Here is an 18,466-nt window from a genome sequence, read left to right as displayed (position 1 = left end):
TTCAATATTTATCCCGATAGTTTTGAAATTTGAATTTGGTGATTAATAGTTTAATTTAGAAGAATTTAAATTTCAACCCCTAGAATTTCACAAGTTTAAAATTCAACCCTATACTATTATATTATTAAGAGCTAAATAAATATATAAGTAAAATTAAAATGCTAGTCTTACCGTTAGTAGGCCTCATTCACGAAGTCGGTCTATAAGGTGGGTATAAGGTTGCTACCTATAAAATGGCGCTTAATGGGTGTATACTCACACCCACCGCTTGCTTGACTGGTGGAGGGTCGTTAGCCGAACGGGTAGGATAGGGCAACTCTCTCTCCTCATTAATAAGTATAATGAATCTATAAAGTAACTAAACTATTTTATAAAATTTCCAATCTTAGCTACTTTAGGAAAAGTGAATTCATGCAATCCCATGAAATTGCACTTTGCACCCTTGCCAAGAAGTTAGTGGAGCGTGTGTGGTTTACCGGCACACTAATTGGTTCTAAGAAAAGGTGACAAAGGGTTATTCATTGTTTATCATAGTTCGATGGAGCGTGCGTGGTTTACCGGCACATCGAATGGGTGATTGTAACAATGAAGGCACCGTGTAGATTTTCATGGTTATTCACACCCGCTTTGTGATCCTCGACATCCCAGTCACAAACTAGAGGGGCATATCAAGATTTAAACATGTCGTTGAAAAGTTCAATGAATATCAAAGAAAAAAAATCTAGGAATTCTTAATAAAACTTAAGGTTATGTTTTCAAGGTGAAGAATTAGCGAATCATCATTCACTTACCTCAAAATTATTTTGCATGTTGGATTACGGCATCCATTTTCTAATATGTAAATAATGTTGTTGGGTCCTAGCCCTAATTTTTCATTTTGGGTGTTTAATTAGGGATCCAACTCTAATCAAACTTTGTCCTTTCTAATTGTAGATGCCGAACGCAAACAACGCTGCTGCTAACTCATTCACGTTAATGAGTCTTTGCCAAAAGGTGACCTTCGATGGTACGAACTTTAGCGAATGGATAAGATACATTCGCACCATTGCACGCTACGAGGACAAAGAGTATGTCCTCGACGAAAAGCTTGAGAAGGTCAACCAGGAAATCACTACTCCTGAAGAGATGGTTGTCTTTGAGACACACAAACGTGATGCAACGAAAGTCCATTGCATCATGATAGCCACTATGAACCAAGAATTCCAAAAGTCCTATGAGGACATGTATCCCTTTGAAATGCATCAAGACTTGATGGAGAGATACCACCAAAGCGCAAGGCAAGAGCGCTACGAGATCATCACCAACATGATCACTGCCAAGATGGGAAGTGGAGAATCGTTAACCGTGCACTTGCAAAAGATGCAAAGATATGTTGATCTTCTTCGCAAGTTAAATATTAACTTTGGGGAGGATTTGGCCATTGACATTGTTCTTCACTCCTTACCTTCATGCTACAACCAATTTAGGATAACCTATCACATGAACAAGGAAGAGGTCACCCTAAGCAAACTCCAAGGACTCCTAAGGACTGCTGAGAGCAACCTAAAGGACAAGTCTATTGCACCAACTCCCGCACCAACCGCTGCTCCTGTTTTGGGTGTAGGTCGGGGAAGGGGTAAGAAGAGGAAGGATCTGTCAAAGAGCTACCGCAAGGGAAAGTCCCAAGATGGTTCCTCTTCTAGTGGGACCAAGGTTGATCCTACTAAGCCCAACCCTAACCTAAAGGAGGCAGAGTGCCATCATTGCCACAAAATAGGGCATTGGAAGAGAAGCTGTCCGGAATATCTGCAAGCCATCAAGGATGGAAACATCAAGCCATCTTTTGAAGGTATATACACAATTAAATCTAATCATTCATCTCATACTATTTCTTGGGTTCTTGATACAGGATGTGGTTACCACATTTGTTCTGACTTGCAGGGACTAAGAAGAGATAGAGATGTGGAGCAAGGAAGAATAAATCTAATCATGGGAAATAGAGGATCGTTGCATGTCACCAAGATTGGAGTGTATTCTTTAGTGCTTAGTAATGGATTAGGTTTAGATTTAAATAATTGTTGCTACTCGCCAGATATGGCAAGAAACATCATTTTATTTCATGGTTTGTTTAGACAAGGATTTAGATATTCGTTTAATAATATGAATGGTTCTATTTATGCTTATCTAAATGGTGTTTTATATTTTGAAGCAATGCCTTGTAATGGAATTTATGAAACTGTTACGGTTGTAGATAACCTAGGAAATGATGTGTTATGTATAGATTCTTCCAATAGTATGGATAAAGCATCTTTGTGGCATTGTTGTCTTGGACATGTCAACAAGAAGCGCATAGCCCAACTCCAAAAGGATGGAGTGTTGGATTCATTCGACCTTAGGGAAGATGACACGTGCGAATCTTGTTTGCTTGGAAAGATGACCAAGTCACCCTTCACTGGCACTTGTGAGAGGGGTGAGGGTTTATTGGATCTCATACATACCGATGTATGTGGGCCCTTTAGATCTACCACAAAGGATGGGAACCGCTTCTATGTGACTTTTACCGATGATTATAGTAGATATGGGTATATCTACTTAATCAAGCACAAGTTAGAAACGTTTGAAAAATTCAAAGAATTCAAAAATGAAGTGGAGAATCAATTGGGCAGGGAAATCAAGATGCGTTGATCCGATCGAGGAGGAGAGTACCTAAGTCTTGAATTCCACGACTATCTCAAGGAATGCGGAATAGTTTCGCAATTGACGCCACCTAGGACACCGCAGTTGAATGGTGTGGCAGAAAGGCGCAATCGAACCTTGTTAGACATGGTTCGTTCTATGATGATTCGTGCTTCAGTACCTATCTCATTTTGGGGGTATGCCTTAGAGACAGCCACCCATCTCCTTAATCGAGTCCCTACAAAGAAGGTTGCCAAAACACCTCACGAGATGTGGACAAGGAAACCTCCCTCGTTAGTACACATCAAGGTTTGGGGTTGTGAAGTTTTCGTAAGACGAGAGACTCACGACAGGCTCGAACCCCGTAGTGAGCGATGTATTTTCATCGGCTACCCGCAGAAATCCTTTGGATATCTCTTCTATAGACTAAGTGACAATGTTGTCTTCTTTGTGAGGAGAGGAGTTTTCCGAGAGCGAGAACTCATAATCCAAGGAGACAGTGGGAGGCAAGTCGATCTTGAAGAAATTCAAGAGTCAAGCGATGAAGGAACCTCTAACGCTGGCGCTCAACCCGAGGAGGAAACTCTGGTTGAACCCATTGACCAATCCTTACCTCTTAGATGTTCCGAAAGAGTTAGAGTACAACCCTAGTTATATGGCTTTCATATTACTACCAAAGGGGACACGTATATTAGTGACAGTACACTAGTAAACCTAGATGAACCTAACAGCTATAAGGAAGCCATGACAGGCCTGGAGTCTGCTAAATGGAAAGAGGCAATGGACAGCGAGATTCAGTCCATGTATGACAACCAAGTTTGGAATTTGGTTGACAATGTGCCCAGACGTAAGACGGTTCGGTGCAAATGGATCTTCAAGAAGAAGACCGACGTGGATGGGAATGTGCACACGTATAAGGCACGACTAGTGGCGAAGGGCTTTACTCAAACTCCCGGAGTTGAATATGATGAGACCTTCTCACCAGTTGCTAAGATAAAATCTAATAGGGTGATGCTAGCCATTGTTGCATTTCATGATTATGAGATATGGCAAATGGATGTCAAAACCGCTTTCCTTAACGGGAAGTTCGCTGAGGATGTTTACATGGCTCAGCCAGAGGGTTTTGTCGATCCGAAGCATCCCAATAGAGTGTGCAAGCTTGAGAAGTCCATTTATGGACTTAAGCAAGCATCTCGCAGATGGAATCTTTGCTTTGATGAGAAAGTCAAAGAGTTTGGATTTGTAAAAAGCAAAGATGAATCATGTGTATATGTCAAATCCAGTGGGAGCATAGTTAGCTTTCTCGTTTTGTATGTCGATGACATACTGCTCATAGGAAACGACATTCCGACTCTGCAGGAAGTAAAGTCCTGGCTCGGGAAGTGCTTCACTATGAAGGACCTCGGAGAGGCTTCCTATATATTGGGAATAAGGATAGTGAGAGAAAGAAGTAAGAGACTAATAGGACTTAGTCAGAATACTTACCTAGATAAGGTACTAAAACATTTTAGTATGGAAACCTTGAAAAAGGGAGAACTACCAATACAAAGTAATACAAAGTAATACAAAGTTGAGTAAGACTCAGAGTCCGAGTACCGAAGCCGAAATAGCTAATATGAGCCGAGTACCTTACGCTTCTGCAGTTGGCTCAATCATGTATGCTATTACTTGTACTCGTCCTGATGTGGCCTTTGCTTTGATCATGGTCAGTAGATATCAAGGGAATCCTGGAAGAGCGCATTGGATTGCGGTCAAGAACATCCTTAAGTACCTTCGGAGGACCAAGGAATGGTTTCTAGTCCTCGGAGGGAGTGATGACTTAAAGGTGCGAGGGTATAGTGACACCAGTTTCCAGACCGATAGGGACAACTATCGTTCGCAGTCAGGATGGGCATTTACCCTTAATGGAGGAGCGATAACTTGGAAAAGTTCCAAACAGGAAACTGTAGCTGATTCAACGTGTGAATCAGAGTACATTGCAGCAAGCGAAGCGTCAAAAGAGGCAATATGGTTGAAGAACTTCATTGGCGATCTTGGAGTTGTGCCTGCTATAAAGGAGCCCATGGAAATTTTATGTATATCGACAGAAAATATCACTTTATTAGACATCGAGTAGAAGAAGGACAACTCGTGGTTAAGAGGATATCATCAAAAGATAACCCAGCAGATCCGCTTACGAAGGGACTGAGTAGGCTTAAGCACTTGCAGCATGCTAGGAGTATTGGGCTAAAGGATGATATTTGTTTAGATTAGATAGTTTTAGAAACATGTAATAGATAAATGTAATTGACATTTGATGATTAAATAAAAGATTATTGTTTATAAGTAAAGTTACGATCTCATGATAATTGTTTAGCTATTGTTTCACTTTGCATGTTTTGACTTCCTGAATAATTAAGTTATTAAGAATAATCGAATTATTCGAATGGTCCACAATCGTTCATATGTTGGAAGTATGTATGAATGAAGATTGACATGAATTGGTGTGTAGATTGTCTAAATGGTGTTAGACATAGCAAAGGTTTGCTGCAACGTTCATGAGTGGTTATGAACAAGTTTTGAGCATTGGAATGAACCCGCACTTGCTGGAATCACTTTAGGGTGATCGCAAGACGATAATATCATATGGTCTTAAAACTTAGATATATGGTTTATTATTTACTAATTGGTTGTACATTGATAATGCGAAACCGCATCAGTAAATTGATGTCATAAAACGCATTGTTGTGCATAGTTGATTAGTCGATAAGTAGATGCATATAAGTCGAAGTGTATCTGTTACTTTTATCCTAAGAGGGTAAAAGCGATATCATGGCCGCTCGATGATTTGATTTGACTTATGTACCAGGCCCGGTCAGGACTGAATTGATGTGTTCAATTAAGTTCTATGTCAAATAAATCTGAGATCGAGAAAATAGTTGTTGGACAATAAGTATGACAATGTTTCATGAAATCGTCTGCACAATATCAAAACAGAGGACTGTACGATCCCTTATCTAAAGGACAGGTTACTGATAAGATCAGAGTTGACAGTGTCTTTGAGAGCTACGATTGCTGATCGGATTGTGTTTGCATTTATAGTTACTAGACTTATCCAAGTGGGATAGTGTTGGATTAGTGTCTAAGGCTATAACTATATTTGGTAAGTACTTGACCCGATTGTGCATGGTCCTTTTGGGTTGCCTTCACCATAGCAACTTGATAGGAGGATTTGTTAAGAGAGAAGAAATATTATTGTTAATATATTATGAGTATAATATATTAAAGGAATAATAATATTATTTGATTAATAAAGTCATAAATTAATTAGGAATTAATTTGGTGACTTGAAGAGATTAATTGAAGAAAGGGGTATAAACTGTCAAATGCGTGATAGTTCTATTTTGAGCTAAGAGTCCTTATGGATATGGGTTGGACGATTTTAGGGATGTGCATCACCTAGAAATCGTCCAAGGCTTCTCTAGGAGGGATATTGGATTTCTTTGAGGCTAAGTTATCCAGTTAGGGTTTTAGGGTGAAACCCTAGGAGCTCACAGTATATGTCACAACCCCACACCAAGGATGGCGGAAACGTCCGGGGGTGGAGGACTTCATGTGTAGTATCATAACAACAAATGCAATAGTGATTTAAGCAAGAACAACCAACATATATATAATTGAAAAAGTTACATCATTGTATGAATTGCATGTTTCAAAATCAATTACAATATGTTGACAAAATATGAAGTGTTTGACGCCTTAACGTCCCATCCTCAAAATGCACTTGGTTTCCTGTTTAGTGATTTCCTGAGAATACAAGTTGTTTTGAAAAGGTGTCAACACAATGGTTGGTGAGTTCATAAGCTTTTGTATGCAAATTATGAAAAACCTTGTCTCGTAAATGTATGGTTGTTCTAGAAAATTCCGATAATTTTCCTTAAAAATGTGTACTGTAGTCTTATATATATACAAAGACCGCAACGTATAGGTAAACTTCCTTCTTTTTCAGAAAATAATATGAGTTTAATTCGACATAACGCGTATGATGTCAATGAGATTCCCGTAAATTCTTATGTTTGTTAATACTTTCTGTTAGCTATTATAGCCATGCTATGACCTAGATGGCCTGAAAACGACGTTCTTCAGGCATCGGAACTGTTATGACATTTGTCACCTCAGACCTGCCGGCCTAGCTGTTGCATGCAGCTCAGGTGTGGGTTTGTCATGCCCAATATAGATCTATATACAACTATCACACTCTCCCTCCAGGAAACTCTGGTTACAATACAGGACTTATGATTAATGCGAAGGGGATGTCTCACAAAGTCATTAACGAATTTACACTTAACGTAATGAAAGTTCCCTTTTGTATAAATGTACCCTTCTGAAATATATATGTATTTTGTAATGTATCATAAACTATACCTATTATAGTTCATCAAAACAAGGGTAGAAATAGTAAAGTACATAAACTATACTTAACATAGTTTAATAATACATTTGTATGTAATGGGTGTACTTTAATTATAACACTTGGTTATTTCTATGCATTATCTAGTAAAAATCCATTTGTTAACTGGTGTATATCTAGATATGAATACAAAAATGTCACATACTGCAACAACACATAATCACATAATGATATATACCTTGCTCAACATGTTACAAGGTGAAATGAAATTTATAGTGTTTTTCTATTTATAACATTTTCTGTAGCTGTTATTGGAAAATTTGTAGAAAAATCATAAAATGTCCAAATCAAGTTCTGTAACTTCTGAGAGTTTGTAACATGAGTCTAGTTGGTTCATAAATTTTTCCATAATTTATAGGGACTTATAACTTGTGTGACCAAGTCCATAATCACAGACTGGTCCGGATTGATGTTTGAAATGATAGGCAGTTTTGTAAAAATCACCATAAATTGTAGAAAAATCGTATGGATATGTGCAAGTAGTCATTTTAAAGCTAGGAACTGGAACTACTTGCACCTAAAACATTTTTGTAAACAAAAATGTTTAAGTTGTCCAAACCAGTCCGTGAATGGAGTCCAACTTTTCTGATGAAGGCTGTTAGAAAAGTTCAGTTTTGTTCTTGGTGTTTTACTTGTATTCCCCCCCCCCCCCCCCCCTAGAAACTTGGGAAAACATGAAAATGTAGGGGTATGAACTCACCTTAAATGATTTCAGTAGATGATTGTTGAAGAATGGAAGTGTTTAACTCAAGAACACTTGGAGATGCCTTAAGATTTTTGAGAATCTAACATCATAGTTATGGAGTTTGTGTAAGCAATCAATGATTTGAGTAGAATGAAGTGCAATAATCACAAGGAGGATGAATTATACTTACCAAGAGTGGAAGAACACTTGATGATCAGCCTTGGGATCTCGAATTAGAGAGAAAAGTTTGAGGGAAAAGTTGGAGTTGAATCTTTGGTGAAATGAGAGTAATTGAAAGAAAATGAGGAGAGAGGTTGAGTGACCAGCCCTAAAACGTGAGGATGGCTTGTCAGAGGGGTAAAAAGTACAAGGAAGTGACAAGGTTTGGTGGAGAGGAGTGTGGGTTAGGCATGGAGTGGGTATGGGGTTGCTTGTGTCATAAAATAAGGTAAAGTCAACACTCTACCTTTGTACTTCACCTACTCTCTTTTGGATAAGGTTTTATCCTTAAAACGTGATAAATCATTAATTAAGGGGTCTTATATGTTAAAATAAAGTTTTGGGTGAAAATCCCGTGTTAAAACAATTAAAAACGGGCCTAAAACGCAAAATTAGTCGAAAACCGGGAGAAAAGAAGCTTCCCAGCAAGACCTCTCGGTCCTGGCCGAGGTTCGGTCCTCCTGGTGCTAGGCGCAAAGCGAGGGAAGCGAAAGCAGCAAGAAGCGAAGGCTTGGTCCGAAGGGTCAGAACTGAAATGGACCGAAGCTTCGGGTTCGGGTGGTGTGTAAGGTTCGGTTCCCTTGAGCGAGGTTCGGCCCTGAGAGGACCTTCGGGTTCGGGTCTTCTTGGTTTCGGTCCCTAGGAGGACTTTCGGGTCCTAAGAGGGGCTTCTGTTCCTAAGAGGACTTTCGGGTCCTAAGAGGAGTTTCGGCTCCTTAAGTCCGTTTTTCGCGTAGACTTCCGTTTTTGGGCTATTTTCTCCAAATTCGAGGGTCGGGATGCCCCGAGTGATTATAGAAAGTTGAGAAAGATTTCTCATATAAATAGATATTTGGGAGAGATTTCACATACTTGGCGAGATTTGGGAGAGATTTGACATTCTTGGAGAGATTTCTCATACAAAGAGATATTTGGGAGAGATTTCACATACTTAGAGAGATTTGGGAGAGATTTCACATTCTTGGAGAGATTTCTCATACAAAGAGATATTTGGGAGAGATTTCACCTACTTGGAGAGATTTGGGAGAGATTTCACATTCTTGGAGAGATTTCTCATACAAAGAGATATTTGGGAGAGATTTCACATACTTGGAGAGATTTGGGAGATATTTCACATTCTTGGAGAGATTTCTCATACAAAGAGATATTTGGGAGAGATTTTGCATACTTTGAGAGATTTGGGAGAGATTTCACATTCTTGGAGAGATTTCTCATACAAAGAGATATTTGGGAGAGATTTCACATACTTGGAGAGATTTGGGAGAGATTTGACATTCTTGGAGAGATTTGGACAATAGAGAGAGATAGAGTGAAAACGACTGAGAGTGGTTTCATGTGTGACAATAGTGAGTGTTTGGCTCCGCAACGCAAGGTCCGTGAACCCCGTTAAGCCATGTTTTAGGATCTTACACACTCCCGATGAGTATGCAACATTGATTTATTGTTCTTGTTCTTTGTTTAGTACTAAGGTTAAGAAAAATTAAACACACAAATTTTTCCAAGTGATGTTTTTTCATTGAGATAGTGAGTTATACAGTAATTACATAACACAAACACTAATATACAAGGTTTAATTGAGTTGACCGGTTTGACCCGTTGACTTTGTTTGGCTTAGAATTGACCCGAATTTGACTATTGTCACATCATCCCCCCGTTAGAGGGAATTTCGTCCCGAAATTTACGTTTTGGCCGGGACTTCAGGTGTTTGGGAAAAGATGCAGGTATTTTTGTTTCATTAGGTCTTCGCGTTCCCAGGTTAACTCAGTTCCTCGTTTAGCATTCCATCGGACCTTCATGATGGGAATACGACTTTGTTTCGTTCTTTTGACCTCCCGATCCATAATCTCAACTGGTTCTTCTACGAAGTGGAGATTTTCGTTAACTTCAATCTCGTCGAGAGGTATTACAAGTGTCTCGTCAGACAGACACTTCTTTAAGTTGGATACGTGGAATATGGGGTGTATGTTATTAAGTTCTTGAGGTAATCGGAGTTTGTACGCCGTAGGACCAATCCTGGCAAGGATTTCGAACGGTCCGATGTACCTCGGGTTTAGTTTCCCACGTTTACTGAAACGTATCATTCCTTTCCAAGGGGAAACTTTTAGTAATATCCGATCTTCGACCTGAAATTCTAAGGGTTTGCGTCGCTTATCTGTGTAACTCTTTTGTCAATCACGAGACGCCTTCATTCTTTCCCGAATTTAAACAATCTTTTCTGTGGTCTCCCTTATGATTTCAGGACCAGTAAGGGTGCTATTAGGGAATTGCCCCCTAGCTATCTGAGTATCCCCCACTTCGGCCCAACACAGGGGTGATCTGCACTTGCGACCGTAGAGAGCTTCGAATGGAGCGACTTTAATGTTGGTGTGATAGCTGTTATTGTAGGAGAATTCAACCAGCGGCAAATGGGTATCCCATGCTTTACCAAAGTCTATCACAGAGGCTCTCAACATGTCTTCTAATGTTTGTATAGTGCGCTCGCTTTGCCTGTCGGTTTGTGGATGGTAGGTCGTACTCATGTCTAGCCTAGTTCCCACGGATTTCTGCAAGGACTGCCAAAATCGTGAAGTGAATCTACTATCTTGGTCGGAGATAATGGATATTGGTACACCATGCAGTCGCAGAATCTCCTTGATGTATGTCCTGGTTAACTTCTCCATCTTGTCGGTTTCCATTATTGGCAGGAAGTGCGCAGACTTGGTCAATCTGTCTACGATTACCCATATGGTGTCAAAACCGCCTGAAGTCTTAGGCAGCTTGGTTATGAAGTCCATGGTTATCCGTTCCCACTTCCATTCCGATATATCGGGCTGTTGTAGTAGTCCTGAGGGTTTCTGGTATTCCACCTTGACCTTGGCGCAAGTCAGACACTTGCCCACATAAGTAGCAATCTCGGCTTTCATGTTTGGCCACCAGTATAACTTTTTGAGGTCTAGATACATCTTATCTGACCCTGGATGGATGGAGTATCGAGTCTTGTGTGCTTCATTCATGACCACGTCTCGGAATCCACCAAACTTCGGGGTCCAAATTCGGTTCATGAGATAACGAGTTCCATCATCCTTGACTTCTAAGTTTTTATCCATTCCCCTTAATGCCTTACCTACCACATTCTCTGGTTTCAAGGCTTCTAGTTGGGCTTCCCTGATTTGCATGGCCAGGTGGGAATGGATGGTCATTGTTAAGGATCCTACTCGGTGGCCCAAGTATTCTTTCCTACTTAGGGCATCAGCCACTACATTGGCCTTGCCCGGGTGGTAGCGAATTTCACACTCGTAGTCGTTCAGCAGTTCAACCCATCTTCATTGCCGCATGTTGAGCTCTTTTTGATTGAGGTTATGCTGAAGACTTTTGTGATCGGTGAAGATGGTACATTTCGTGCCGTAGAGGTAATGCCTCCAGATCTTTAAGGCGAACACTACCGCTCCCAGTTCAAGGTCATGGGTAGTGTAATTAACTTCGTGTGTCTTAAGTTGCCTTGACGCATAGGCGATGACTTTCCCTCTCTGCATGAGCATGCATCCGAGGCCTTGTTTTGAAGCATCGCAATATACCACGAAGTCATCAGTTCCTTCCGGAAGAGACAAGATTGGCGCGCTGCATAGAGCTTGCTTTAGTGTCTGGAAGGTGGCTTCTTGTTTATCTTCCCATTTGAACATCACGCCTTTCTAAGTCAGGGTGGTGAGGGGCTTAGCAATCTTGGAGAAGTTCTGTATGAATCTTCGGTAGTAGCCCACGAGTCCCAAAAATTGTCGGATTTCCGTTGGCATTGTTGGTGCTGCCCAATTTTCAATAGCCTTGATCTTTGATGGATCCACATGTATTCCTTTCTTGCTTACCACGTGGCCAAGGAATCCCACTTCATGGAGCCAAAATTCACACTTTGAAAACTTGGTGTAAAGCTTCTCGGATCTTAGCGTCTCCAATATTAGTCTCAGGTGTTGCCTGTGCTCTTCTTCGCTTCTTGAATAGACCAAGATATCATCGATGAACACGATCACGAATTTATCCAAGAAGGGTCGACACACTCGGTTCATCAGACCCATGAACACCGCAGGCACATTTGTTAACCCGAATGGCATCACTACAAATTCGTAGTGTCCATAGCGAGTTCTGAATGCCATCTTGGGGATATCTTCTTCTTGAACTCGCAATTGATGGTAACTCGACCTCAAGTCGATTTTTGAAAAGTAGCACGCTCCCTGAAGTTGGTCAAAAAGGTCGTCAATTCGGGGTAGGGGATATCGATTTTTGATGGTAAGTTTGTTAAAATATATTACAATTTTAAGTCATTGTCCTTTTTTTAAAAGAATGAGGATATATATATATATATATATATATATATATATATATATATATATATATATATTCGGTGCAAAAATTGTAACGCTCCGTTTCTGGTATGTGATTTTGTGACAACCCGAAAATTTCTATCCTGTGCAGTCAAACACTTCATTGAAAGTCAAACTCATTGTTGTTATCTTTTAGCACAATTAGGAGTTTATTTAAGCATTCTAAGCCTTGTACACTTAAGGGATAAGTGGCGGGGTTTATTTGATGAAGTTATAGCTCAAAGAAATGAACTTAAACACCTTTACAAGGAGTTCACGGCCACCACATGGGAGTTTATGGCCGTAAACTCCATGTGGGCCGTAAACTCCATCTTATATGATGAAAAGGTGGTCATTTGTTCATTCCTCCCTTTCCTTTGGCTGAAATCCTCTCAACTATCATCCTGATCTTCGTCCCTGATCTTCAAATCTCGTAAGTTTATTGTCCTAACTAGTTGATATCTTACATGCACTAGTAATCTTACATGATTTCATCCATGAAATCATTCCATTTTGTAGATCTTCAAGTTTCACCAAGAACACACACTAGTGTTCTTGACCAAAATCGACCATTCAAGCTCCTAGATCGTAAGTACTCTTGTTCCAACTCGTTGTACACTAGATTTAACATTTTTAGGGCTTAGAAAACATAAAGAATCACATGATTCAAGGAGTTTACGGCCAAGACATGTTCTTAGGCCGTAAACCCCTTTTAGTGGTGCAAATGGCACCCTAACACCTTAGTAAGCCTTGGAACTTAGCATAGAACCTTACACCTTTGAACTAGGGACTTCAAGACACGAAATGATACTTCATACCATGATTTACGGCTGTAAACTCATGGCGAAGTGGTCCCCAGGCCGTAAACACATATAAGGGCCATTCTTGGACCTTAAACCCACTTATACGCCCCAACCTCGCCTCCATCACACTCAGAGCATCTCTTACTGAACCCTAGCCCCCTTTTTGAGTGTGTGAGTGATTGTTGCTTTGTGAAGGAATTTTGGAGCAAGTAGAAGAAGGAGAAGATTGAAGAGTTCAACGAAGGGGAATTAGATCCAGAGCACACTCAGTTATGGTCATCTTTTCTGGTAATAAATCCTCCATCTTGTTTATTGATCTAGTAGATCTTGGTTGTCCCCAAATTGTTGCTTTTAACCCCCAAAAACCCCAAATCCTTTATGATTAAGCATTATGTTTGGGTCATACTTCAGATCTGGACCTTCATTGCATTCTAGTAGTGTAAAGTTTCAGCTATGGTCGTGATTGAGGTCCTCTTGAGCCTCGAACCCCATTAAGAGCTTAGTTTTTGGCATTTGAAGCCTTTAAAGCCATGCATGCACGTAAATTTTGCAACTTTACGTGATAAGCATGCCCTAGAAGCTTGGATCTGTGACTTGGAGTCGCTGCATGGATCAAATCAGGTCTGTATGGAAAAGGGACTAAATGGACTCGGTGAGTCACAAGCTTGACTCGGCGAGTCATATGAAGATAGCCATGGACTCGACAAGTTTGATGAGCAACTCGGCGAGTCCGATGAAGATTGCCTTAGACTCGACGAGTTGTTCTACAACTCGGCGAGTCGGTTGAGTTTTTCCTGAGAAAAGTAGTGTTTGAGTGAAATGGCTTCATTCCTTAGTAGTTACACGTAAAGTCAGCAATTTTACGTGTTCAGATGGTCCCAGTGGCTCGGATCTACGAGTTAGAGGCCCTGGAATAGATTAGAGTTCGATTGTATGGAATCAGCGATAGGACTCGGCGAGTTGTTCTTCGGACTCGATGAGTTGACTCGCGAGTCCCCGTTTTCCCTTCGAGTTGTGAGTTCAGAGTGAATCAGTGAGTGGCAAAAAGACTCGGTGAATTAAAGTTAGAGTTAGTAAAGGAGGGACTCGTCGAGTCTGCGCCCTGACTCGGCGAGTCCGATCAACTGGAAGTTGATTTTGACCAGGGGTAAAATAGTCATTTTACCCTGAGGGCATTTACAAGTAATTGATCTAGTGTTTTGGGATGTGTAGTCGGTCAGTTCCGGAGTAGCAGTCAACCACTTTTAGAGTTAGCATCTCAGCAGCCAGCACTACGAGGTGAGTTTTCCTTCCAGTAGGAACGGGTCTACGACCACAATGCCGGCCCGCCTAGTTAGTAGTAGTTCCGGACTTTGGTCCGATGCAGTCGTTTAGTGTGCTTGATATCTTTGTGATTCAAGCATGTCTTTGTGTTATGTGTTCCGGACTTCGGTCCGATGCAGTATGCAGTATATGTGTTTATGCTAGTTGATATGTTTATGATATGCTATGTTATGCTCAGACAGCTTCTGGACTTCAGTCCGATGCAGGGGACAAGGTCCCAGTCAGTTCCAGATTTCGATCCGATGCATTTAGTTCCGGACTTCGGTCCGATGCAGGGGACAAGGTCCCAGTCAGTTCCGGACTTCGGTCCGATGCAGTTTTCGGACTTCGGTCCGATGCAGAGGGAGAGGCCCTGGTTAGTTCCGGACTTCAGTCCGATGCAGTTTCCAGACTTCGGTTCGATGCAGTAGGCAAGGCCCAATATGTGTTTATATGATTGTATAGTATGTGGTAATCTGGGGTAGCTCACTAAGCTTTGTGCTTACAGTTTCAGTTTTGGTTTTAGGTACTTCTGCAAGCAAAGGGAAGGGCTCGGGATGATGGCATTGGACACACCACAGCTTCAGTTTTTGTCCTGGGAGTTTATTTCATATACTATGTTATGTTGTTACAGTTCTTTTGTTATGAGACCTCCATTATAACCTTTTGGGATTTATGACGTACGATTTTATGATATATTATAGATCATTGGGAACCTTAGTATTATTTAAACGAAAAATTTTAGGTCGTATTTTGGGTCGTTACAAAAATGGTCTCTAAAATGTAAAAAAGCAAATATACCCTCACATGCGAGGCACATGAGGGGGTTAACAACAACTTAACAAGAGTTAAGTCTGGAGACCATTTCTATTTTTTATGTGCAAACTAAACCAAAAGACAGTGAATCCAAAAAAAAATCAAGGTTTAAACTAAATTCAGAAAAAATGCATACTAAAGGACCATTTTTGCAAATTTGTCAAGTTTAAACGGTTACTCTGTTGTTATATAATTTAATGTTTTTTAATGATAAAAGTGGTCATAAATAGAAAGTAAATGGTCATATTTATATGAAATAAAAGTATTTTCTATAAATAAAATCGGTTTAATGATGATAGAAAGTTATTTCCTAACGAATGTATATCACAACAGAATATATATTATGTTGGATTCGATGAATATAGTCAATATATCATGTTAGATTCGATAGATATATTAGCTGACATGGGTTTGAAAATAATTAATAATAAGATATTACATTTATAATAATTAATATTTTTATTATGTTAAGGATTAGAAATCATTGTAATAATTAAATATATTCAAAGATATGTAAATTTATGTTAGTGAAAACGATAAAAGCATAAGACCCTATCAATGAATCCCAGGTAATTTATATATTTAGCATCACAACCAAACTCTAGTCCATCCAAACTCGTTTCTCGGTATCATCGATCATGGATTCTTTCTTCATCACCGTCGCATTACTTGTCGCTGCATTTCTCTTCGCCTCCCACTTCCGCCGCAAGTCCTCTAACCTTCCCCCTACTCTCTTTCCAACTCTCCCTGTTATCGGCCACCTCCACCTCTTGAAAAAACCACTCCACCGGACCTTCGCCACAATCTCCGCCAAACATGGCCCGATTCTCCTCCTCCGATACGGATCGCGCCGCGTCCTGTTGGTCTCCTCCCCTTCCGCCGCCGAAGAATGTTTGACTAAGAACGACGTTATTTTTGCCAACCGCCCTCGAATGCTCGCTGGCAAGATTTTTGGTTCCAACTACACCAGCCTCGGCTGGTCATCATACGGCGACCACTGGCGCAACCTTCGCCGGATCTCCACCATCGAGATCTTCTCCTCTCACCGCCTTAACGACTTCCATGACATACGCGCCGACGAAGGAAGGCTCCTGATACTTAAACTCATATCTCAATCTTCTTCCCCGGTGAACTTTACATTGGTATTCCACGAGTTGATGCTCAACTTGATAATGAGGATGATATCCGGGAAAAGGTATTGCGGCGGAGATATGGAAGAGGAAGGGAAACGGTTTCAGGAAATAATCAAAGAGACAGTTCTATTGGAGGATACTTCCAATTTAGGGGATCATTTGCCCATTATGAAATGGTTTGGAATGAAAGGGCTGGAAAAGGAGATGATTGCATTGCAGAAAAAGAGAGATGCTTTCTTCCAAGGGTTGATTGAGCAACTTCGGAAGGAGGAAGGTGTTGAACCGGAAAACAAGAAGAAGAACACAATGATTGAAGTCCTCTTGCAGCTACAAAAAAATGACCCTGGGTACTACACCGATGAACTTATTAAAAGCTTTTGCGTTGTAAGATTTCTACTTCCCTACATTTAATTTATCTTTTACGAAATCGTTTACACTAACTACTGTTCTTGATAATTAGAACCTATTAACAGCTGGAACTGATACTTCTGCGTCGACTATGGGATGGGCTCTTTCCCTCCTGCTCAACCATCCTCATGTTTTAAAGAAGGCGCAGAATCAAATCGACAGCCATGTAGGAAAAACCCGTCTTGTTGATGAATCAGACATGAGCAGCTTACCTTACATTCGTTGTATTATCAACGAGACTTTACGAATGTACCCTGTAGTCCCACTGCTGGTACCTCACGAGTCCTCGGACGATTGTATGGTCGGAGGCTATGACATCCCACGAGGGACCATGCTACTCATCAACCAATGGGCCATGCATCATGACCCGAAGCTCTGGAGTGACCCCGAAAGGTTTTACCCAGAAAGGTTCGAAGGCACAAAAGATGGGTATAGCTTCATGCCATTTGGGTCTGGAAGGAGAAGTTGTCCAGGAGAAGGTTTAGCGATGCGTATGGTTGGGTTGGCGTTAGGGTTGCTAATACAGTGTTTTGATTGGGAAAGGATTAGTGAAGAGATGGTTGATATGAGTGAAGGCTCTGGGCTCACCATGCCCAAGGCTCAACCTTTGGTAGCCAAGTGTAGACCACGTCTGATTACTCAGACTTTATTAGGTCTAAACATGTAAAACCATGGAAGAGAACAGCTCTGAAGCATTTATGAATTTAGAATAAATATCGATAATTTGAGTGAAATAACATGTTCTATGCTATTTAGATTATATAGCGTGCGAGACATCTAATAACGTTTCACTATTTCAAAATATATATTGTGCATGGACTGATTTAAATTTTTTTAACTAGGTAATTTGGTGATACACAATGTTTCTTGTTGCACATCCGTCAATAATTTGGGAAAATACAAATTGGAGAAGTTTGTTCACCTGTTTGGCCAAGCTTTGGTCGCAGCCTCACGACATTAGTTGAAACAACTTATAGCCTCATAAGAATTAGTTTTTTTTTTGAACCGGTAAATACAAATATACTAATCTACTCCTAAACTAACACTTAATTCCACCTATGTCCACGACGGGACTTGAACCATCGACCTCAAAGAGGGAGGGCACCACCTGATACCGCTAGGCTAGAAGCCCTTTGGTTCATAACAATTAGTTGAAAAATAAAATAGACAAACCACGACTTTTTTGGATTGTTAGTACTTTTGGCCTAGTTTGACTGTGGTTTTGGTCGCTCGAAAAACTGAAAAGACTAAAATGTCATTCTTTTATATATTTTTATATTTTTTCTATTTAATTTAATGTTTTATTATTAATAAACATTGGGCCCTCTCTCTCTCTCTCATCGTCTTCTTCCTCAAGAACAAATATGGAGTGTGTGTTGTTTAAAAAAAAACCAAGAAATAAGGAGTAACTCTTCCTCTTCGTCTTCTTCCTCAAGAATGAAGGTACTTTTCAGTCATTTTCGCGATTCCGGTGTTTTGTCGGGGTACGATCAGGATCAGATAGCAAGCTCTCTTCCTACTTCAATCAATGTGGATGAAGATGGATGTATTGTGTTCTCTTCTCTCAATATATCCCCCACCACTCACCTCCACAGCTCGAAGCTCCTCCTCGAGAATCTCCACTGCGAATTTCGCAGTTTTGGATCTTCGATCGGCATCGGCGA

The 18,466-nt window shown here is 40.5% G+C and overlaps 1 protein-coding gene across 1 annotated transcript; it reads left to right on the top strand.

The window, feature by feature from the left end:
* The first annotated feature begins 15,856 nt into the window (after nt 1-15,856).
* On the top strand, nt 15,857-17,606 carry LOC145096945 (cytochrome P450 81Q32-like). The gene is made up of 2 exons (XM_079034335.1): nt 15,857-16,778; nt 16,855-17,606. The coding sequence occupies exons 1-2, from the start codon at nt 15,900-15,902 to the stop codon at nt 17,467-17,469; spliced, it is 1,494 nt and encodes a 497-aa protein (XP_078890461.1). The 5' UTR covers nt 15,857-15,899; the 3' UTR covers nt 17,470-17,606.
* The last annotated feature ends 860 nt before the right edge of the window (nt 17,607-18,466 follow it).

This window comes from Lactuca serriola, chromosome 4, assembly GCF_051521515.1.
Source record: "Lactuca serriola cultivar US96UC23 chromosome 4, Lser_US96UC23_V15, whole genome shotgun sequence".
NCBI lineage: Eukaryota > Viridiplantae > Streptophyta > Magnoliopsida > Asterales > Asteraceae > Lactuca > Lactuca serriola.
This window is presented reverse-complemented; position numbering and strand designations above follow the sequence as displayed.

What these genes read in the sequence shown, in the direction of transcription:
- LOC145096945 (XM_079034335.1), top strand. Translation starts at nt 15,900, where the DNA reads ATGGATTCTTTCTTCATCACCGTCGCATTACTTGTCGCTGCATTTCTC. An exon ending in TTATTAAAAGCTTTTGCGTT is followed by an intron (nt 16,779 to 16,854) that starts GTAAGATTTCTA and finishes CTTGATAATTAG; the next exon opens with AACCTATTAACAGCTGGAAC.